Source organism: Convolutriloba macropyga, chromosome 5, assembly GCF_964194025.1.
Source record: "Convolutriloba macropyga chromosome 5, txConMacr16.3, whole genome shotgun sequence".
Lineage (NCBI taxonomy): Eukaryota > Metazoa > Xenacoelomorpha > Acoela > Convolutidae > Convolutriloba > Convolutriloba macropyga.
In genome coordinates, this window is record NC_134472.1 from 60,185,298 (window position 1) to 60,209,119 (window position 23,822).

The following is a 23,822-nucleotide window of genomic DNA, read 5'->3' on the forward strand; positions in this document are numbered from 1 at the left end:
ATTTCAGTGATAGTCCCTACTTTTGATTTCGTCCCACTTCCTCAGTTGTGCCTTGCGTCTACTAATGTGTAGAGCTTCTATGGTCATAAATTTTTCGCTATGCTGGCACTGATCAATTATTTTGTAATTAAAAGCCATTAATTACAACAATTGAGTTTGTAGACCACAAGAGACTTCAGATTGCTATCAAAATAAGAATTCAGGGATGATAGGCAAATACATTGTTTTTGCGTTTTGAATATGGTTTTCGATTCGCGCTTTTTTTCCAATTTTTGCTTCAATTGCAGGCTGATGTTATTTCGATACTGCAGGAAAAACAATGGTTTAACATCTTTCACTGGCAATTTTTGTCCCCTCAGTTGTACCTTCTGGCCTTCATTTTTCAATTGAAGTTTAGTTATGATTTTCTGTAAAGCATTGTTGGTTTTCTTGGAAGTCCCACATTCAGGGTATTTGTTATTTAGCCAAATATTTTCATTTTCCTTCAGAGCTTTGTCAAAATTTTGCTATGTGCTAGTGCTTATAAACACGCGGTGAACAGTCCCTTCTACAAAATTTTTTTTATGTTGGATTGGTGCACAGCGACGGATATTCAAGACAATTCACGTAGCGGTTGGTTTCTTGTAACACTCGCAATTATTTTTTTTGCAGTTGTATATATTGATGCTCATGTCTAAAAAAGCTAAATTACCATTTTCGTCAGGTTTTTCCACTGTAATTTCGTATGAAGGGTGTTTACTTTTCTGAGCAAGGTGTCCGGTTCACCATTTACGGTGAAAATTATATCGTCAACATATCTCAATAATAGTTGTCTTTCAGTTTGTGGTTCACTATCTTATTTGTTAAGCTTCTTGCAATTAGAGCAGTACCACACCATATCCTTCATTTTCGCGTATAAAGTTTAGCATCAATATTTTGGCATTTTGCATGGAACGATTTCTCACATTTCTCATTTTCCACTCCTTTTCCTCTATAGGTTACTCTACGGTTGCATTCAGGGCAGAACTCAAGATCCTTTATTGACTTGATCCTATTTTCTAATGACTTCATCCAATTGTTAGCCAGAGTTACTGCAATTGATGCTCCCATTGCCAAGCCATCCCCCTGACAAAATCATCTGTCATTGCGTTTTAAACAGACATTTGTAACTGCTAGCTTCAAGAGTCTTTTCAAAGTCGATCTTCACATCTCAGGGGCGTGGTCACTAGAATAAAGGCTCGGCAAGGCTATTTCAATTGCTTCATTAACAGGGACATTTGTATATAAGCTCTTCACATCCGAAGAAACGATGCTCTCAACAAGTCCGAGTTTTATGGATTCTAGTTTTCTCCGTGCATCCAGCGTTGACGTCTCAATGTTAGCACCAGGTACTTTATCAAAAGGTTGCGTGAGGAGTTTATTCAAATCGTAATAACTACTTCCCGGTATTGACAACACTGGGCGTAAAGGAATTCCATTCTCGTGCAATTTTGCTAGGCCATAAAGTCTCGGGGGGGGGGATGCTCCTTTTGAACACAATTTTTAATGAACTTTTTCGCTGAATAAAGAGCTCTTCTTCATATCAATCAACGCGCTGTTGATGTCTTTCTCAATCTTCAGAGCAATGTTATCCACCGTACTAGCAATTTCTTGAAATTGGGTGCAATCGAGAACTCCCGCCAGCTTTTTGTGATATGATTCTCTTCATCACTCAAAATCCCCTGCCATTATCAAAATAGCGTTTTTAAATTGCGTTTTTTCAATAGCGTTCGCCCTTTCAATAGCGTTTTTAGATACTTAGAAGAACAGGAGTTATTTATAGTACAAACGATTAGCTCATGACAATGAAATCAGTGATTTGAAAACGTCTGAAATGCACAATAATCTTAATGGTAACGTTCCTATATTTTGAAGAATTGTCTAAAGCTAATCGAAATCAGGTACTACCACTTATAATTCATGCTGGATGTACTCAAGTAAAGTTATTTGACGATAATAGTTTATCTGGGAAGACTTAGGTTTTCTTGAACTGTGCCTCTTCTACTCAATTTCTCAAGCTAGTTTTTGTCTTCATTGGGCGTCTATGTGAATAATAAAATACCCTTTAATCTGCCTTTAACTAATCGTTTATGCACAGTAAATCATGTAAAAATATAGCACTTGCGTCGGGGGGTTGCAAATAATATGCACCCAATATGCTTGGGGTGGGGGGCACGAACGTAAAAGATCCGCTTTAAGTAGACTGAGCTTAATTAACCCTGGACCAGCAAATGTTCACCTGGTGTTAAGGATGACCTTTGGGTTGAATTTTTGTACGATTTGACAGGTTGCATGAAAATGTTGCTCAGAGTTCAGACAGCTGAGCAGGGTACTAAAAGGGTCGAGGTCAAAGAATCGGATACAACAGCCGCGCTGTATCAGAAAGCAGTTGACAGCTTCCAATTACCTACACCTAAGTCATATCGATTGTTCAGAACTAGAGATCTGAAACAATTAATACAACCAGGTAAGCTCAATATATTTTGGCTGCTTCTAATTACACGTTTGCCTGATTTGGTTTATTTTTTAAGGTGCTACTACGATTGGGTCATCAAGACTCAAACATGGTGATATGATATACTTGTTCAAAAGTGATGTAAAAGTTGGAACATTAACTGAAGGCAAAGGAGAATTTGTGACATCAACAGGTGCCTCTGAGCCAGCTTCCGGTAGCAAAACTGAACTCTCTGCAGATGTCTTAACCGGAACTGCGGCAATGTCCGTCGATATTGTCGAGGACGACGTGGACAAAATTTTGGGTCAAATGAGTGGTCAAATTGAACGTGAAATGAACCCACTGTTATGTAGACATAGCAAAAAGAATAAATGTGTGCACTGCATTCCGCTTGACCCATGGGATGAGCAGTACTTGAAAGATAAAGATCCTCCTATTAAAGTGAGTTGAATCGAAACTAATTCGTTCCGCGAATGATTATACAAACGTAAAGTTGTAAAGTCTTCTTTGTCAATTCTCAAAATTAGGGACTGTTTAGTGAGTAAGTTTTGAGGCCGAGATTTCTCTTTCTTTTTGCTGCCTCGATTTGCAAGAGAATAAACCAAGAAATTGAAGTGTGATAAAGATGCATTGCAGATATCAACAATTGATCAGGTTATGAAGGGATATCAGTAAAACGTAAAATTTCACGAGTTTGTCGACTAAAAAAAGCTTTGATCTTTAATCATATTCGATTCTCAGCTTTGGTATTTCACAGAATAATTTTGACTTTTCACGAATCACTCTCTAGAAGCAACTGAGTTGGGCAGTCTGTGGTTTTTGAAACGCTTTAAATTAGAAGATATTTTGCCTATAAATCAAGAACTATTCATTGTGCGACATACTCAAGGAAGGAAAATCTTCGGCAGTCGAGCTTCAACTTTTCATAAGAGTGGAACTCATCTTTCAATAGCGTTTTTAGATACTTAAAAGAACAGGAGTTTTTTTACTGAACAAACGATTAGCTCATGCCAATGAATTCAGTGATTTGAAAACCAAGGGTAGTCCGCACCCTTATTTGGCAGCTAGATGAGCTTCGAAATTTTGTAACAGTTTTTACAAGCAGAAAAATGCTCCACGTGCTCAAGGGGCAAAAACTGAAGAGAAATTACTTCTATTTGTCTGTATTATGCTCGGTCCATGTTGACATTTTGTTATCACTTCGATTGGCCAAATAATTCTTGGTGTAAACTGGTTTACAGTCTCAACTAAGGCGTCCGTTTTGAGCTGTTCAGATTGCTCTCTCCATTTTGGTCTACCTATTAGGTCTGAGGTTTACTCCCTTCAAAGTATATTACAGAAGCGCTCAAAAGCGTTTTTGTGTAGTTGAAATCTTCCAATTAGCTATTAGAGGGCTAAGGCTAGATAAGGTCGTCTAAGATTGAATTGGTTGGATGTTAAGGCTTCTGCGTTGTTTTGATCAGAAGAAACGTAAGTTATGAGACGAGAGTTGAGGATCCTTTCTGTATCCGTGACAATTGTTTCAGAAACTTCTGCAGACTTCCTATGGTGTGAACAGTGATCTCTTTGCTGTTTGAACTATTCTCTCCCGTATGCCTTTTAAAAGTTGAGCAAGTGGTGAGTTCATTTGTCAAACCTGCTGTTGTAATTGTTGGGAAATGTAGTTAATAATGATATTTTCAAGTTCAGGGCTTTTTTTAGTTGCCTGGTTATTAGCTTAGTATCCTATCAATTACAAGAATCGTCTAACTGCTAGTAAACAACTGTCCGTGTCGGCACTTTGGCAAACTGCCAGTAGCACTGCGCGAGTTATAAAACACGTAAAAATACAGACGTTCGTTTTGTCAATGTTGCGAAGATTATCCCTAATATAGGAGGTTGCAAAAATCCCATTTGAGGAATGGGTACTGCTTTTCAGCGTCAGCAAATCGAAAATGCGGAAGAGCAAACGTCATTGGTGTAACATTCTGGGCTCTCCATCGGCGTCATATGAAAGAAGTCTGGCTGAGTCTTCTCAGGAATCTTTTGAGACCTATGATTAGGAAATCTTGTTGCAGTTATGCTCTGACCAAATTCGTCCCCATGTGTTGACTGTTGTTGCTGTGAGCGTCTTGAATGTTTACATTATTGACATGGTCAAGTACCATAGAGTGTTTTTGTTTCCAAGATATTGGCGCATGTCTGTCCTCCCCTGGCTTGCAAAATTCCATTTTCATCCAAAGTGTGTTGAATTGTAAAGCTGTATCCCTCATTCTGGTTCTTGAACAGTTGGTAGTCTTATTGGTTTCCCAAAGCGTTCTGGCTGTTTAGTGTATTTTTTTGCAAAAAATTTCTTTGCAGATGGTTGTTTTCCTTATGAGCATTCCTTTCCAAGAAAATTTTGTCTACTCATGACTGGGTATACAGATTTACTTCATACTAATTTGGTTGTTGTTAAGGTTTTCGTTTGATCAAAGCTCTAGTGTTGGGTCTTAAAAAAAGTTAGTCCTTGCAGTCATTTCTCTTCGAGATCTGTTGGTTCCATGGTCTGCAGGGCTCAATTTTCCAGGTGTGTTTCCATTCATCCGCATTAGCAGATTGCCATAAAAGTTTTGGTCGTTTCTCTGGCTTAAGCCAACGTAATGTCGCAGTACTATCCGTCGTGAAGTGAGTTGAGAACTTAAATGTCTTTAATACCTGCAAGCTTTGACTTTATTGAGCTCTGAAGTCTTTAAATTCTGCTACTAGGAAACCGGCTATTTGGGTTTCCATTACTTCCGCCTCTAGTTCAAGTTTCGGTGTACTTATTTGCTATACGGGGCTACTCGGCATTAATTAATTACTCACAATTAACCGCTGAGGCGGTTGATGAATCTCTAATGACGTGAAGCTTCTGACTGGTGGTTTTTCGTATTACAAAGGCTGTTTTTTTAATGTAATTTCTGGCGTGCTTTTGAATTTGTAAATCCACTGCTACAGGTTGCGATTAATCTCGGCTAGTATTTCTTGATCCAATTTTCTGTCTTGTTTAATGGCTGCTTGGAGGAGGCTTCGAGTTCGTAATGCAAATTAATGAATTCACTATTGTCTAATCAATCTTATTAGCATGATTGATTTGACAATGTTGAATTCACGCACTTTGGTTTTAGCGGTGAATTAGCATGGAATCATTTGAACTAAAGTTAGGAATCAATTCGTACAAAGGAAATCAAATTCAGAATGTTTGAAATTAATAGTGAAGCTTGAGCTTCAACAAGCCTTGTTGAAATGTAGGAGCGTGTTTTGGCGTGATAGTAAATTTCTTACAGAGGCTTGTTCACGCTTATGGTACTTTGAAGACTCATCAGTCTTAAATAAATCTGCTGAAGTATGAGTAATGATCGCTTTGCTGTTTGAATTACTCTCTCCCATACGCCTTATAAAAGTGGAGAAAGCTGTGAGTTCATTTTAAAACCTGCTGTGGTAATTGTTGGTAAATGTAGTTATTAATAATGATATTTTTAAGTTCAGGGCTTTCTTTAGTTGTTATTTTTTCTGAGTTGTGAGAGATTATTAGATTAGTGTTCTATCAATTATAGGAATTGTCTAACGCCAAGTAAACAACTGTCCGTGTCGGCACTTTAGCAAACTGCCAGTTGCACTGCACGAGTTTTTAAACACGTAAAAACACAGATGTTCTTTTTGCCAATGTTGCAAAGATTATCCTTATTATAGGAGGTTACAAAATTTTACTAGTTTTTTGAGGAATGGGTACTGCTTTCCAGCGTCAGCATATCGAAAATGCGGAAGATTGGACATCATTGGCGTTACATTCTGGGATCTCCATCTCCGGCATTTGAAAGTAGACTGGCTTAGTCTTCTTAGGAATCTTTCAAGACCAATGATTAAAAAATGGTGTTGCAGTTATGCTCTGAACCATTTCGTCCCCAAGTGTTGACAGTTGTTGCTGTGAGCGTTTTTTTACATGAGTGACATGGTTAAGTAACATAGGGTGTTGTTTCCAATATATTGGTGCATGTCTGTCTTCCCCTGGCTTGCAATTCAAAGTGGGTTGAATTGTAGAACTGTATCCCTCATTCGGGTTTTTGTACAGTTGGTGGTCTTATTGGTTTCCCAAAGCGTTCTGGCTCTTCATTGTATTTTTGAAGGAAAATTTCTTTGTAGACGGCTGTTTTCCTTTTGAGCATTTGTTTCCAAGTCAGAAATTTTGTCGGCTCGTGACTGGGTTTACGGATTTAGTTAATAATAATTTGGTTTTTGTTAAGATTTTTGTTTGATCAAAGCTCCAGTGTTTGGGGTCTTAAGAAATGTTAGTCCTTGAAGTCATTTCTCTTCGAGATCTGTTGGTTCCATGATCTGCAGGAATCAATTTTCCAGGTGTCTTTCTATTCATCCGCATTAGCAGATTGTCCTAAAAATTTTTGTCGTTTCTCGTGCTTAAGCCAACCTAATGTCGCAGTACTATCCGTTCTGAAGTGGGTTGAGAGCTTATATGTCTTAAGTACCTGCAAGCTTTGACTTCAATTAACTCTGAACTCTTTAAATTCTACTGCTACGAAAACGGCTAGTTTGGCTTCTATTATGTCAGCCTCTAGTTAAGTTAAGTTGTATTTATTTGCTATACGGGGATACACGGCATTTGCTAATGACATAGTTGACAGTCACAATTACCCGCTGAGGCGGTTGATGAAGCTGTAATGACATGAAGCTTCTGAATGGTGGTTTTTCCTAATACAAGGCAGTTTTTTAATGTAATTTCTGGCGTGCTTTTGAATTCGTAAATCCACTGCTACAGGTTGCGATTAATCGTGGCTAGTATTTCTTGATCCAATTTTCTGTCTTGTTTAATGGCTGCTTGGAGGAGGCGTCGAATTCATAATGCAAATTTATGAATTCACTATTGTCTAATCAATCTTATAAGCATGATTGATTTGACAATGTTGAACTCACGCACTTTGGTTTCAGCGGTGAATTAGCATGAAGCATTTGAACTAAAGTTAGAAATCAAATTCTACAAAGGAAGTCAAATTCAGAATGATTGAAATTTATATTGAAGCTTGAGCTTCACCAAGACTTGTTAAAATGTAGGAGCGTGTTTTGGCGTGATCGTAAAATTCTTACAAAGGCTTGTTCACGCTTATGGTACTTTGAAGACTCATCAGTCTTTAATAAAGTCTGCTGAAGTGTGAGTAATGATCGCTTTGCTGTTTGTATTACTCTCTCCCATATGCCTCATAGAAGTGGAGCAAGCTGTGAGTTCATTTTGAAACCTGCTGTGGTAATTGTTTGTAAATATAGTTGTTAATAATTATATTTTCAAGTTCAGTGCTTTCTTTAGTTGTTATTTTTTCTGAGTTGTGAGAGATTATTAGCTTGGTGTTCTATCAATTATAGGAATCGTCTAACGCCAAGTAAACAACTGTCCGTGTCGGCACTTTAGCAAATTGCCAGTTGCACTGCACGAGTTTTTAAACACGTAAAAACACAGATGTTCTTTTTGCCAATGTTGCGAAGATTATCCTTATTATAGGAGGTTACAAAATTTTACTAATTTTTTGAGGAATGGGTACTGCTTTCCAGCGTCAGCATATCGAAAATGCGGAAGATTGGACATCATTGGCGGTACATTCTGGGCTCTCCATCTCCGGCATATGAAAGTAGACTGGCTTAGTCTTCTTAGGAATCTTTCAAGACCAATGATTAAAAAATGGTGTTGCAGTTATGCTCTGAACCATTTCGTCCCCAAGTGTTGACAGTTGTTGCTGTGAGCGTTTTTTTACATGAGTGACATGGTTAAGTACCATAGGGTGTTGTTTCCAATATATTGGTGCATGTCTGTCTTCCCCTGGCTTGCAATTCAAAGTGGGTTGAATTGTAGAACTGTATCCCTCATTCGGGTTTTTGTACAGTTGGTAGTCTTATTGGTTTCCCAAAGCGTTCTGGCTCTTCATTGTATTTTTGAAAGAAAATTTCTTTGTAGACGGCTGTTTTCCTTTTGAGCATTTGTTTCCAAGTCAGAAATTTTGTCGGCTCGTGACTGGGTTTACAGATTTAGTTAATACTAATTTGGTTTTTGTTAAGATTTTTGTTTGATCAAAGCTCCAGTGTTTGGGGTCTTATGAAATGTTAGTCCTTGAAGTCCTTTCTCTTCGAGATCTGTTGGTTCCATGATCTGCAGGAATCAATTTTCCAGGTGTCTTTCCATTCATCCGCATTAGCAGATTGTCCTAAAAATTTTTGTCGTTTCTCTTGCTTAAGACAACCTAATGTCGCAGTACTATCCGTTCTGAAGTGGGTTGAGAGCTTATATGTCTTTAGTACCTGCAAGCTTTGAATTCAATTAACTCTGAACTCTTTAAATTCTGCTGCTACGAAAACGGCTAGTTTGGCTTCTATTATGTCAGCCTCTAGTTAAGTTTAGTTGTATTTATTTGCTATACGGGGGCTACTCGGCATTTGCTAATGACATAGTTGACAGTCACAATTACCCGCTGAGGCGGTTGATGAAGCTGTAATGACATGAAGCTTCTGAATGGTGGTTTTTCCTATTACAAGGCAGTTTTTTAATGTAATTTTTGGCGTGCTTTTGAATTCGTAAATCCACTGCTACAGGTTGCGATTAATCGTGGCTAGTATTTCTTGATCCAATTTTCTGTCTTGTTTAATGGCTGCTTGGAGGAGGCGTCGAATTCATAATGCAAATTTATGAATTCACTATTGTCTAATCAATCTTATAAGCATGATTGATTTGACAATGTTGAATTCACGCACTTTGCTTTCAGCGGTGAATTAGCATGAAGCATTTGAACTAAAGTTAGAAATCAAATTGTACAAAGGAAGTCAAATTCAGAATGATTGAAATTTATTTTGAAGCTTGAGCTTCAACAAGACTTGTTAAAATGTAGGAGCGTGTTTTGGCGTGATCGTAAAATTCTTACAAAGGCTTGTTCACGCTTATGGTACTTTGAAGACTCATCAGTCTTTAATAAAGTCTGCTGAGGTGTGAGTAATGATCGCTTTGCTGTTTGAATTACTCTCTCCCATATGCCTCATAGAAGTGGAGCAAGCTGTGAGTTCATTTTGAAACCTGCTGTGGTAATTGTTGGTAAAAATAGTTGTTAATAATTATCTTTTCAAGTTCAGTGCTTTCTTTAGTTGTTATTTTTTCTGAGTTGTGAGAGATTATTAGCTTAGTGTCCTATCAATTATAGGAATTGTCCAACGGCAAGTAAACAACTGTCCGTGTCGGCTCTTTAGCAAACTGCCAGTTGTACTGCACGAGATTCTAAACAAGTAAAAACACAGATGTTCTTTTTGTCAATGTTGCGAAGATTATCCTTATTATAGGAGGTTACAAAATTTTACTAGTTTTTTGAGGAATGGGTACTGCTTTCCTGCGTCAGCATATCGAAAATGCGGAAGATTGGACATCATTGGCGTTACATTCTGGGCTCTCCATCTCCGGCATATGAAAGTATACTGGCTTAGTCTTCTTAGGAATCTTTCAAGACCAATGATTAAAAAATGGTGTTGCAGTTATGGTCTGAACCGTTTCGTCCCCATGTGTTGACAGTTGTTGCTGTGGGCGGTTTTTTTACATAAGTGACATGGTTAAGTACCATAAGGTGTTGTTTCCAAGATATTGGTGAATGTCTGTCTTCACTGGCTTGCAATTCAAAGTGGGTTGAATTGTAGAACTGTATCCCTCATTCGCTTTTCTTGTTTGATCAAAGCTTCAGTGTTTGGGGTCTTAACAAATGTTAGTCCTTGCAGTCAATTCTCTTCGAGATCTCTTGGTTCCATGGTCTGCAGGGCTCAATTTTCCAGGTGTGTTTCCATTCATCCGCATTAGCAGATTGTCCTAAAAATTTTTGTCGTTTCTCTTGCTTAAGCCAATCTAATGTCGCAGTACTATCCGTTCTGAAGTGGGTTGAGAACTTATATGTCTTTAATACCTGCAAGCTTTGACTTTAATGAACTCTGAAGTCTTCAAATTCTGCTACTAGGAAACCGGCTATTTGGGTTTCCATTACTTCCGCCTCTAGTTCAAGTTTAGGTGTACTTATTTGCTATACGGGGCTACTCGGCATTTGCTAATGACATAGTTGACAGTCACAATTAACCGCTGAGGTGGTTGATGAAGCTGTAATGACATGAATTTACTGACTGATGGATTTTCCTATAACAAGGCAGTTTTTTTAATATAATTTCTGGCGTTCTTTAGAATTCGTAAATCCACTGCTACAGGTTGCGATTAATCTTGGCTAGTATTTCTTGATACAATTTTCTGTCTTGTTTAATGGTTCCTTGGAGGAGGCTTCGAATTTGTAATGCAAATTTATGAAGTCACTGTTGTCTAATCAATTTTATAAGCTTGATTGATTTGACAATGTTGATTTCAAGCACTTTGGTTTCACAGGGGTGAATTAGCCTGGAAGCATTTGAACTAAAGTTAGAAATCAAATCGTACAAAGGAAGTCAAATTGAGACTGATTGAAATTAATAGTGACGCTTGAGCTTCAACAAGCCTTGTTTAAATGTAGGAGCGTGTTTTGTCGTGATAGTAAAATTCTTACAAAGGCTTGTTCACCCTTATGGTACTTTGAAGACTCAGCAGTCTTTAATAAAGTCTGCTGAAGTTTGAGTAATGATCGCTTTGCTGTTTGAATTACTCTCTCTCATATCCCTCATAAAAGTGGAGCAAGCTGTGCGTTCATTTTTAAGTCTGCTGTGGTAATTGTTGGTAAATGTAGTTGTTAATAATGGTATTTTCAAGTTCAAGGCTTTCTTTAGTTGTTATTTTTGAGTTGTGAGAGATTATTATTTTGTGTCCTATCAATTATAAGAACCGTCTAACGGTAAATAAACAACTGTTCGTGTCGGCACTTTGGCAAACTGCCAGTTGCACTGCACGAGTTATTAAACACGTAAAAACACAGATGTTCTTTGTCAATGTTGCGAAGATTATCCTTAATATAAGAGGTTGCAAAATTATACTCCTTTTTCGAGGAATGGGTACTGCTTTTCAGCGTCAGCATATCGAAAATGCGGAAGATCAGACATCATTGGCGTTACATTCGGGGATCTCCATCGGCGGCATATGAAAGATGTCTGGCTGAGTCTTCTTAGTAATCTTTCAAGACCAATGATTAAGAAATCGTGTTGCAGTTATGCTCTGAACAATTTCGTCCCCATGTATTGACAGTTGTTGCTGTGAGCGTCTTGAACTTTCACATGAGTGACATGGTCAAGTACCATAGGGTGTTGTTTTCAAGATTTTGGTGCATGTCTGTCTTCTCCTGGCTTGCAAAATTGCAAAGGGGGTTGAATTGTAGAACTGTATCCCTCATTCGGGTTGTTGTACAGTTGGTAGTGTTATTGGTTTCCCAAAGCGTTCTGGCTCTTCAGTGTATTTTTTGCGCGAAAAATTTCTTTGTAGACGGTTGTTTTCCTTTTGAGCATTCGTTTCCAAGTTTGAAATTTTGTCGGCTCATGACTGGGTTTACAGATTTAGTTAATACTAATTTGGTTTTTGTTAAGATTTTTGGTTGATCAAAGCTCCAGTGTTTGGGGTCTTAAGAATTGTTAGTCCTTGCAGTCATTTCTCTTCTAGATCTGTTCGTTCCATGGTCTGCTGGGCGCAATTTTCCAGGTGTGTTTCCATTCATCCGCATTAGCAGATTGCCATAAAAATTTTGGTCGTTTCTCTGGCTTAAGCCAACCTAATGTCGCAGTACTATCCATCCTGAAGTGAGTTGAGAACTTAAATGTCTTAATACCTGCAAGCTTTGACTTAATGAACTCTGAACTCTTTAAATTCTGCTGCTACGAAACCGGCTAGTTGGCCTTCTATTATGTCAGCCTCTAGTTAAGTTTAGTTGTATTTATTTGCTATACGGGGGCTACTCGGCATTTGCTAATGACATAGTTTCCACTCACAATTAACCGCTGAGGCGGCTGATGAATCTGTAATGACATGAAGCTTCTGACTGGTGGTTTCTCCAATTACAAGGCAATTTGTAATTTCTGGCATGCTTTTGAATTCGTAAATCCACTGCTACAGGTTGCGATTAATCTTGGCTAGTATTTCTCGATCCAATTTTCTGTTTTGTTTAATGGCTGCTTGGAGGAGGCTTCGAATTCGTAATGCAAATTTGAATTCACTATTGTCTAATCATTTTTATAAGCATGATTGATTTGACAATGTTGGTTTCACGCACTTTGGTTTCACAGCGGTAACTTAGCATGGAAGCATTTGAACTAAAGTTAGAAATCAAATCATGCAAAGGAAGTCAAATTCAGAGTCATTGAAATTAGCAGTGAAGCTTGAGCTTCAACAAGCCGTGTTAAAATGTAGGAGGGTGTTTTTTCGTGATAGTAAGATTCTTACTAGGGCTTGTTCACCACTATGGTACTTCATCAGACTCATCAGTCTTTGAGACTAGAAAATTTTATTAAGCTAGTAGGTTTTCGTAAAATTGTTAGCTGACTTGTTCAACTTTATGTTTTTTGTTTTATGGGTACCGTATGAACGTGCAAATCGGAGTGACCCTTAATCATGGTCTGCAAAACGAAGATATTTTTGAAGTTGAGTTTGCAGTACAAAAATTTGCTTATAATAAACTGCAGACGTTTTTGTGATGCTTTTTGATGTAATGAATTATATACTGTCAAATATACCTAATTTTTGTTGTTATGTAGCTCTCTTGATCATTTCAAAATCCCATAGCTCTCAAAATGATTCAGCTTTTAAAGTTAAAGTTATTAGTTAAAGATTTAAATCAGTCCATCAACTTTTTTTTGCCTTTTGCTGAATTGGTTTGTCTTTTGATTGTTCTTGAAATATGTTCTGATATTCATGGTCTACAAGTTTAATTTTTGGCTTTTACATGCTTTGTTTCAGTTCCTCTCTTTTCATTCGTATATCAGAAAACTACGGAGCGGAGCCGACAAAGGGAAGTTTGTCTTTTTGGATGACATAAACTGCCAAATCATCCCAGGTTGTTCAGAGCACCCGCCCTGGCCCAACGGAATTTGTACCAAATGTCAACCTAATGCAGTTACCTTATCCAGACAAGTGTACAGACATGTAGATTACGTCACCTTCCAAAATTCAGCCATAATTCATAATTTTCTAAACTTTTGGCGTAAGTCAGGGTTCCAAAGAGCTGGATATCTTTACGGTAAATACGAGCCTCATCTCGATGTGCCCCTGGGAACGAAAACTGTTGTTTACGCCATCTATGAACCTCCACAGAATTGTACTGCAAATTCAATCGAATTTCTGGAGGATCCAGACGAAGCTCTAGTGGACAGAATTGCGCAACATTTCGGTAACATTAAATTTTTCTCTATTCAAGGAGAAGAATGATTTAATAATAACATGCAGGGTTGCAACAGCACAATATGTTTTTAATGTGGTCAGAATTTCACTTCGTTTCGGAAAAATCTTATTTACAAATTAGTTGGTGTTTTTTGAGTTATAAAATTCATTTTGATTAGGATTTGTTGAAGCTCTAAGGGCATTAACTACTGCATAGTTTGAGTGGTATCAGCTTTTGGCTGTCTTGATTTGATGATTGAGGGTATTTTTAGGTCTGCTTCGTGTGGGCTGGATCTTCACAGATTTAATACCAGAAGATATAACGAAAGGGACTGTCAAATATCTCCGAGGCGCTGATTCATACTTCTTATCAGCAGAAGAGACAATAACAGCTGCCTTTCTCCAGACGAAGCATCCTAACATGTGCAAGCTAGCCAAAAACGGAAGTTTCGGGTCCAAATTTGTGACGGTCTGTGCCACTGGAAATTCAGAGAATCAAATCCATTTTGAGGCTTACCAGATATCAAATCAAGGAATGGCTCTGGTCCGCGACAATTGCCTTGTGCCGACACACGACTGTGCCGAATTGGCATCGGTTAAAGAGAGCTCGGCTGAGCAGTATGTCCCTGATGTGTTTTACAAGTACAAGGACGAATTTGGAAATGAGCGAACGCAGCTAGGGAGACCACTGCCCATCGAGTACCTGCTGATTGATGTGCCTTCTGGTTTTCCGAAGGAGGAGGTCCTCTTCTTTAATAAACACAGTAAAGAGGTAGCCTTAAATAAAGTGTTTTTAATTGCTCTCGAACGAAAAGTGAAGCAATTGTTGTAAACACGTGTGACTTTTATATGCAAAGTTTATGCTTCTCCGTTTTCTAAAATGTTCTTTAGTTGCTAGCTTGAGTGATTTAAATTACTGTCGAAAGGAAGATGATAAACTGGCGAAGCTCGAGGTCGTTTAAGTTTCTAAGCAGCTCTTAGAGATTAATCTCTGTTGACGGTTCAGCGAAGCTGCTGTGAAACTTGAAGTATGTTGTTCATGTCCCACTGTTCAGTGCTGAATCGAGAGCAAGTTATTGATTAATAGTAGATTTTAACAATCAAAACACTAGATCCAACTAGTTGGACCAAAATATTCTCCCCAGCTTGGAGAACGCTAGCATATTTCATATAATTCTTGGTTTTTAAAATTCGCTTAGCGGTTGCGTTGCTCTAAAAAGAATTGCTTTTCTTCGGTGGTTTATACCGCTCATCGACTGAGTTTGCATGTTTGTTTCTATTTTTAAAAGCCGCCGTCAGCCTCTCAAAGGGCTATTATTTAGGCGCTCTGCTTTTGTGAGAAGTCAAATTAGAGTGGTGATTTTGGTCACACAGAAAAATTAAAAGGAGCGAAAAATCGAGTAGGTTTGAGTCGTGACTTTTCAAAATAGATTTAAAGTGGAGTGAGAAATTGTTGTTTGAACAATTTGGCGGTTTTTTTTTCAGATGGATTTCTTTTTCAGGTGCGTCAATGTGACTTCTGTTTTCAGAGTTTTCTCTCCTTCAGTGCTTTTTGGACGGTACATATGTGTCCGGGGCAGCTAAAACTTTTTTATGACTTTGCCACTATTTGTCATAAAATATTAGTGAATTTTAGATTAAGCCCCCTCTTTTAAAATTATCTGTTGTCTTATCAATTATTATCATCAATGACAGGTCTAATTGGGTGCTAATGAGGCATAAAAGAACCTTATTAATGGCTCGCGTTAATAGTTGTTGGTTTTCATGACTTTGACGCTACTTTTTCTCAAATTCTGAGTGAATTTTTGAGTTCTGCAAGTATTTATTATACTTTTTGATGTCTTATCGTTTATTCTCCTTGGGTAAAGAACTCTGATGGGGGTTAAGTATATCGATTTCATTGTTTTTGTTCAAAGCTAGTGCTTTTTATAACTTTGACGCTAATTGTTTTCAATAATAATTATCGAATTTTTGCGAGTTTTTCTTTTCAACTTTGTCGTCTTAACTCTTAGTCTCATTAATGAAAAGTCTCATTGGTTGCTAATAAGGCTTCAAATAGAGCAAGTCATTTCAGTCCGTAGCTATTGCTTTTTGTGACTTATACGCTTTTTCGTTTTTTAAAATAAAATTTGAAGATTTTGTTGTTTTGCTGGTATTTGTTGTACTTATTGCTGTCTAATCAACTAATCACATTGATGACAGGTTTCAACGGTAGTCATCGAGGGCTCAATTAATTGATGTTATTGTATCCTTCAGTAGCTGTTGCAAAAGTGTTTTCAAAATGTTTTAGCGAGTTCTATTGCAATTTTTGTTTATTTTTGTCTTATTATTTAATATTATTAGTGAGAGGAGTCATCGACATTTAATGACAGGTTGCTAATCAGAAATAGAGGAATATAGTTGGCAGTTTGAGTTCATAGATTTTTTTGATGTTGATCCTGTCTTTTCAAAAAATGAAAGTTGAGTTTTTCGTCTTGTGTTGTTTTATTGCTTAATCTCAATACTGACAGCTCTCATTTGTCTTAAACGATTGTCAGGTGGTATATTATCACAACTCTTTGAATTGTATTTCAGGACTTGTTCTGCATTGTCTTTTTAATTCGCTTTAACTTTTTATAACACTTTCGTTTTACTTAAGTCACGATTTTCACGTTTGACTTCTGAGTTACTTCACTCACTGTTTCAAGTAATTGGATTCTAAGTTTTATCACGCATTGATTTACTCATTAATAGCCGCCCTCTTTTCAGCCGGCTATTATAGCGCTCCTATTTTTTTACTTCGTCAAACTTTTTTTCGCTTTACCATTTTGCCGCTTTTTCAGCATTTTCCGTGAAATCTTTTTAACTTCTCTAGGCTAGTTTCTCTCTTCTCTCATTCTGCTAAATGTGAATTTGAACATCAGTTGCTCAGCAAAGCAATTCAAAATGGACAGAGTCAGAATAAAAATTGAAGTCAGAAATAGAAACGGGATAAACCCATAAAGCCCAATTTTAGATGCCCGATATTTGAACGTCGTTCCTATAAGTCTTAGTTACCATCTCGTATGCTTATTGGTATTAATAGTAGCCCCTGTTGCCTCTCTCTATGAAACAGAAGTATGTTCAACTACGAAATGCCATCAAAATAAATCGGACTTAAAAAATACTTTTGTACAAAAATCTTTTTTTCGATATCTTCTATTCTTTCAATCCCATTCATGCTTATTGGAATCAACGGCGGCTATTTTCCGGCAATCTATCGAGTATGTTTGTAGTGTATACGGTTAATGTCGAAATCAAAAGAAACGGGATAAACCAATAAAGCCCGGTCATTACGTCATACTGCATTAGGTTATCAAACTTCATTAGTGCAATTGCGAGCTGATATTATTATTAAGCCTAATGCCCCTCATTTTAGAAGTAAAGTAAGTGTAGGTTTAGAATCCAACTGAAACTGCACTGAATTAGAACAGTTTTTGAATTTTAAAAAAATGTGTCAATTTCACTCCCTTATTTTTTCCTGTTTCAATCTTGATGTGCGTCTAGCGCGTCAACGGCGGCTATGTTCCGGCTATCTGCTGAGTATATTTACACTCCTGTTCTTTTGATTTTAAGTAATTTCATAAATTTTTGATCGTACCTACCTTGCTGTGCTTAAAAATTGAATGGTGTCAGTCTTTCAGAGACTTTTATTGAAATTAGAATCCAATTGGGTTGCGTCTCTTTTTCCTCTTTATTAATTGATCTCAGACAAAATTTGTTGCAACTATATTACTTCTGCTGGTCTATAATGTAATTTCTTGTACTACTGACTTTTGATCTAATTATTTGACTTTTCATCCTGAAAAATTGGGATAAGCAGGTAAAGGCCGGAGGGCATCAAGTCGTTGAGCAGTTCTCTTTAAGACTAACTAGTCTTTATCTATGTGATTGACCAAAAATGTTAGACTTAAATTCTTGGTGTAAAGGGCGCTTCTTAGAATTAGCATTTCTAATCGTAGCGAGCTGCTGACAACGACAATTTCTCGGCAACCGTTTGAGAGCAATTCGCCCGACGTTGGTTGGCAATGTTTAAGTTGCTAACAGAAACGAGTGGCGCTTTAGGAGCTAATTACTCACCTGATAATCATAACTATTTTTTATTACACGATCCATAAGGTCTGTTTACCGGTTATGGTTAAACTTTCAGCTTGTTTCACAAGTACCGACTCCGAAATGACAAATAAAAAGAATTAGAAAAAAGCAAGCAAGCAAATAGAGAACTCCAAACAGCTCTAGACAACAGCAAATCCCTGTATGACCAAGCAATGTCGGAAATTGTTTTTTTGAGAGGACAAAATGAGAAAATGTTGACAAAATTATTGATGGCAACAAAGACAAAGAAACTAAGCAAGTTTATGCCAACAACAGACAGTTTTTTCCGAAGTTTGTACCATGATTTACTAAACATCTTGTCATATCAGACAGCACGTATAAATTTGTTAAACAGGGTGATATAAGTAATAAAACTGCAATACACTCATACCCTTCGGCAACCATAAGTGATGTTAATAACATTATGGACTCTTATTCGGCTGGAACAAAACCTGAAAGCCTTGTTTTGCATTTGGGACACAATGCAATTGACCAAGGTACTGATGGAAAAAGGGCAGCTGATTAAATGGGTGGCTTAGTCAGTAAGTGTTTAACTAAATTCAAGCCCCATAAGGTTTCTATCTGCCAAATTCCACAAGTTAAAAATGGGTTATACGGACGGGACTCGAACAACAAAGAAATTGATGCTTATAACTAAGAAATCAACAGCATTGCTGACCATATTAGAGGCGAATTCCAGTGGTCCAATGTATACGTCGTCAATTATGGTCTTGAGGCAAACGATATCAGACAAGATGTTGTGCACCCAAACATGTATGGAATTCAAAAAATAGTTACAACTTTGCGGAAAAATATGAAAAATTTTGGCAACAACTGTTCATCAAACGATATATCGTTGAGACAAATGCGTCCTAAGCAGCAAAATGCAATTTTTTGGCATTCAAAAGGGGATGGAATAACTTCAATAGTCCCAACGAGTTGTGATACATTTGGGTGACTTAATTCTTAGTTCTTTAATAGAAACGTTGAATGTTTCTTTTGAAGAAAACATCATTTTTGTTTGTGATTTTAACAATAGGCTTTGTTTGTAAGGGGGGGGGGGGGGTTGCCTTTTTCAAAAGTCACTCAAATCATACTAAAAAACCAAAATTTAATTTTTGTCAGGTTTATTTTAATACTTTGTTTTCACTAGGGTTCGGTTTCATCAATATTACGTATTTATTATTTGTCATATCAATTATTCTGCAAAGAAGTAGAGATATTGAAACAAACCCTGGCCCAGCTCAAATAGAAAAATGGAAAACAATAGACCAGTACTGCAAAGAAAAGAACAGAACAGACGATGATCTCAAGTTCTGGTACATGAATTGTAGAAGCCTAATAATAAATACGAAAAGTTATCAAATTTTTTGACAACTCTGACGAGTTGTCTTTCCTAGCTGTTACCGAAACATGGATTAAAGACAACAATACTATTCCAGATTCTTTTCTATGCAGTAGTCATCAATTTATTCACCAGCCGATAGCATCCTCAACTGAATTGGAAAGAGGGGGAGGTGTAGGCATATGGATACCCAAGCAGTTTTCAATCAAAATAAGAAATGACTTGAACACCATCAACCGGAGTTTTTTTTAATCACTATGGATAGAAGTAACTGAGCCTCTTAAAGAAAAACTGCTCATAAATGTCGCGTATTGTTCAAACGTAAACCTTTCAAAATTCTTCCTTGATGAAATGACATCAGAAATTTCAAATGTTTACTCCAGCACTGACAATCTAATCCTGTTTGGAGATTACAACATAAATATACTTAAAGAAACTGGGAAACAATTACTAAACAACTTTTTTGCAGATAACGGGCTTCAGTGTGTGAACACGAAAAGCAACATGGACAAATGGAGAAAAATTTTCTTTAATCGACCACTGCTTTATTTCTAAAAATCAAATCTTCGAAACAGATATAGTCAGTGCTTGAAAATGATCTTTTCACTATTGTATATCAATCATCATTGAAATTAGAATAGAAGCAGCAAATGACGGAATATATAATGCGAGATAAAAGGAGATACACAAGTAAGTTTAACCGTGATATTGCATTGCAAGACTGGTCACTAATGTACAAAAACATTGGAGCAAATGGAATCTTTCATTAATTTTTGAAATTTTCCAAAATGTGTTAAATATTCACGCACCTTTGAAAAAAATAGAAGTGAAAACAAAAAAGGAGCACAAGAAATGGCTATCAAAAGAACTGCGTAGTCTCATTAATGAAAAGCATCGTGTATTCAATGAATGGAAAAAAGATCCTAATCAAGAGCTCTTTAACAGTTACAAAGTACTTCGAAACAATGTTAATAGAAAATTACGTAAAGCATCTGACGATTATACCAAACAATTTTTCGAGAATCTCCCAACTTTATGTCGACTGGACAATTATAAATCATGGCGTTCCACAAGGGACGGTACTAGAACCACTAGTATTTATACTTTATGTAAATGAATTCGGTGAGGAAATAGGGAAAAGTTCGAATGTTTTACAATTTGCAGATGACACAGCAATTTTATGTCATGAAAAAATGAACAGTGTTTAGAAGCAAAGGCTGAAAAGATATTGATGAAAACTAAACAATATATGAAACAAAACAAGTTAACTCTAAATGAAGGGAAAACAGAAATAATGATTTTCAAAACTGAAAAGTTACCAACTGTCAATTGCGTTGAATTTAAAAGTCATTCATTGAAACCAACAAATGAATACAGATACCTAGGTGTTATTCTTGACAAAGAGTTGACATACCAAAAACAACTTAATAATGTGATCAGTAAAATGGCTTTAGCTATCAGATCAATTTATTTGGTACGGAATCAAATACCTTTAAAGGCTCGAATAAATCTCTTTAGATCACTTGTTTTACCGCATTTAAAATTTAGTGCAATATTTTTTCAAAGTTTGCCGTCCTACTCAATCGACAGAATAAACTAACAAATTAGATGGCATAAAAGTTTGCTTTTTCAAACAAAATATGACAGTGCTCATAAACTACTTAAAAATAAAATACTTCCCGCAGAAATTCAAATAGCAAAAACTTCATTAAATAGACTTTTCGATATTGTCCAACAAACAAACATACAAGACGAAAGAAGATTCAGAATAATTGGAAAGGTTGAAATTGAAGTTAATAATCGTACATATGATTTTTCTCACAAAAAAATGTAAATCAAAATGGAGTCAAAATTCAATTATAAGAAACTTTTTTCGGAAATGGAATAAACTTCTAAGAGCTCTAAGAAAGGAAAAATCACAGAAAAATTTCAAAGAAAAAGAATTAAAGGAAGAGATGCAAAAAAGTTGAAGGCTTTAAAAGTTTATTTAAAGCCTTTAAAAGACTTTAAAAGGAAGAGATGAAAAAAATTGAAAGCTTTAAAAGTTTTTTATAAAATAATTTACGAGAACTAGAAACTGAACCTTAGTTTTTTATTGTTATTTTTTTTTTAGTTATTCAAGGGAAAGATGTAGTATGTTTGATTTATAATATTACAACATGTAACTTTAACCTTGGGGTTATTCGAATTTACATGTTTGAGATTTTAAAAAAAATGTTCAAGATTGCTATTTTAATTTGTAGCAGATGGGATGTGTTCGGGTATTTGAACTTGGAGTGAATTAACTCAATTGATGCTTTCTAGCGTCTGTGATGAATTAGTAAAAGGTCTGAGTGTGTAAGACACAATACACGAGTGTGTGGTGAACAGCTGTTGGATGTCTCTTCCTGTTCTCCCTTCCACCGTTGTGACCTTATTGGTCAGTTGGGTGATTGCCCTATGCAAGGGGAGGTCTCATTGAGAGTGTGATTCCTCCAGTATACAGGGCATACATGTACAGTTGAGGAGACATTCAATCAGTTGTTTCCACTTTGTGTATCTTTGCTTATGCACTTTGATCAGAGGTTGTTTCTGAGACGCCGCTTCCAAAGTTTTTTGTTTTTTAACAGATTCATGTCAAAAGTGTTCTATTCGTCTGAATTGTTGACTTTTACGATGCTTTTATATATCTTGCTAATTTCAACCAAATACGTGTTTGAAATTTTTCGCAGTATTTTTATTCTATCAAAAAATTGAACCTCAAAATGATGGAATGCAAAGTTTCATGTTTCCTAAGGAAAAGGATAAAAATATCTTTGTTTGAGCTGGGCGTAAACGTCTTAGTATTTGACATCAGAAGTGTTTATTTAATAATTCAAAACTTTATCTTTCAGCCGTTCCCTGGCTGCAATCGAGATGCAATTGGCGAAGTCCAGAACTTCGCTTCAGTCACAAAATATTTCCAACAGTTCAAAGAATCCGATTTCTTCAACGCAGTGGCCGATTTCCAGCTGCTGATAGCTCTGGCTAAATTGGACGCATATCCACTTCTAAGCTATCTGGAGGAGCTAATAGATGGTTTGCGGGACCAGAACAAATCATCAGTGGATAAATGGGCGCAGAAAGAACACTGGCAAACTGTCAGCCAGTTAATGCAAGCTCAAGGCCATGTTGGCAATGGGATGCCACCTAATGGGGGTCCAGATATTTTGGATTTCCCATCGGATCAAATGAATTTCTGGGATTGCAAGCATTGTACTTTTCATAATAATGAGCCCAATACATCCTGTGAAATGTGCGGACTGCCTAGAAATTGATCGATTTGTGCATTGATGTCAAGCGAATATAAAAAGATCATATTGTAAAATTTGCCGTATAATGAGATCGTTGAATGTGATGTTATTGATAATGATAATGTTGGTGGTGATGACGTTTAAAATGTTTTATTGAAATTTAACTAGTGATAATTTGATCGTTATATATTTCATGAAATTGTATTTAAATTAGAGCTTTTCAGGCTAACGAATGTACGGCAAAGCGTTTGTGCTAGAGCAGAGCTTATTTAATCGACTAAAATTGTGGAAATCTTCTTGAAAGTTGAAGAAAACGCTTCATTATTCTCGTAGTTCCAAAGCACGGGTTATTGTGTTAACTGAGGGCGCACAGGGCCATATGACGTGCGTGTGGCAATTTAGTTTGGCACGGCGACAGAAAGTCAATTTGTTATAAGTTCTTAGCATTTTTTGTTCAAGAAACAAAAATGAAAAATTGTATGGCCGCTTAATTTTTTCACCGTCGTTTTTATAATCGTTTGAGTATAATTGGTATCAACCTAAAGTTTTGATTGTCATTTTTTGTATAATTTGCATTTTGCTTGATAAAATAAAATTTATAGCAAAAAATTTACTGTGTCAAGTTCCACCTGAATTCCATCTTTCGATGTGCAGTCGTTCTGTTCGGTCGTCTCTGTTTTGCACAGCGGTTTACGACCTTCCTGTCAAGGTTTTTTCTGGATAATCAAACGGTTTGGTATCGTTCTAATCATGTGAACTTTAAAATTAGTTTTACAAATCATATCGTGCGGAGATTCCAATTTTAATTGCATGTTTTCATTTTTCAAACGCTTGACTTTTCGAATCAAAAATGGTGTGCAGTGCTACTACATGAAATTTGAAGCATTTTTTAATAATGTGTGTGTCATTTTTGTGCAAGATTTTTGTCTGACAATTTTGGATTCTATCTAGAAAATTTTTTCCCCTCTCGGACGATTAAGTCGACTTTATGTCTTCAAAAAATGATAAATTAGTAAAGCCCGAGGGTATTAAGAGTCTTAGCAGCTCTCCAAGAGAAGAGCTATAGTTCGCTCTGTGTGTACGTTGCACCGAAGCTGCTGATGATGGCTTCAGAAGGCCTATATTTATGGTTTAAAGGTGCGACCCACTCCCTTCCGCTTTTATCTTTGCCCCTGCCACCCTGATCATAACCTAGCTACAACGCAGACCGCTCGCCTATTGTTGGAAATCAATTCTTTCGACAACAGTTGATTATGTTTTTTATTTCAACTCTTTATATATCGAAAAAATGGTCAAATAGTGCGAAACAAATGGAAT

General features: G+C 36.6%; 2 protein-coding genes across 2 annotated transcripts in view; both read left to right on the forward strand.

Annotated features, from left to right (window-relative positions):
* LOC142339509 (uncharacterized) overlaps positions 1-23,822 on the forward strand; it is a 95,765-nt gene that overhangs the window by 1,666 nt on the left and 70,277 nt on the right. The gene's annotated exons all lie outside the window — the stretch shown is intronic.
* On the forward strand, positions 1,145-22,715 carry LOC142339508 (nuclear protein localization protein 4 homolog). The gene is made up of 6 exons (XM_075389593.1): positions 1,145-1,367; positions 2,306-2,485; positions 2,550-2,914; positions 13,356-13,785; positions 14,048-14,547; positions 22,107-22,715. The coding sequence occupies exons 1-6, from the start codon at positions 1,289-1,291 to the stop codon at positions 22,527-22,529; spliced, it is 1,977 nt and encodes a 658-aa protein (XP_075245708.1). The 5' UTR covers positions 1,145-1,288; the 3' UTR covers positions 22,530-22,715.

What these genes read in the sequence shown, in the direction of transcription:
- LOC142339508 (XM_075389593.1), top strand. Translation starts at nt 1,289, where the DNA reads ATGCTCTCAACAAGTCCGAGTTTTATGGATTCTAGTTTTCTCCGTGCA. An exon ending in GAAACAATTAATACAACCAG is followed by an intron (nt 2,486 to 2,549) that starts GTAAGCTCAATA and finishes TTATTTTTTAAG; the next exon opens with GTGCTACTACGATTGGGTCA. An exon ending in TTAATAAACACAGTAAAGAG is followed by an intron (nt 14,548 to 22,106) that starts GTAGCCTTAAAT and finishes TTTATCTTTCAG; the next exon opens with CCGTTCCCTGGCTGCAATCG.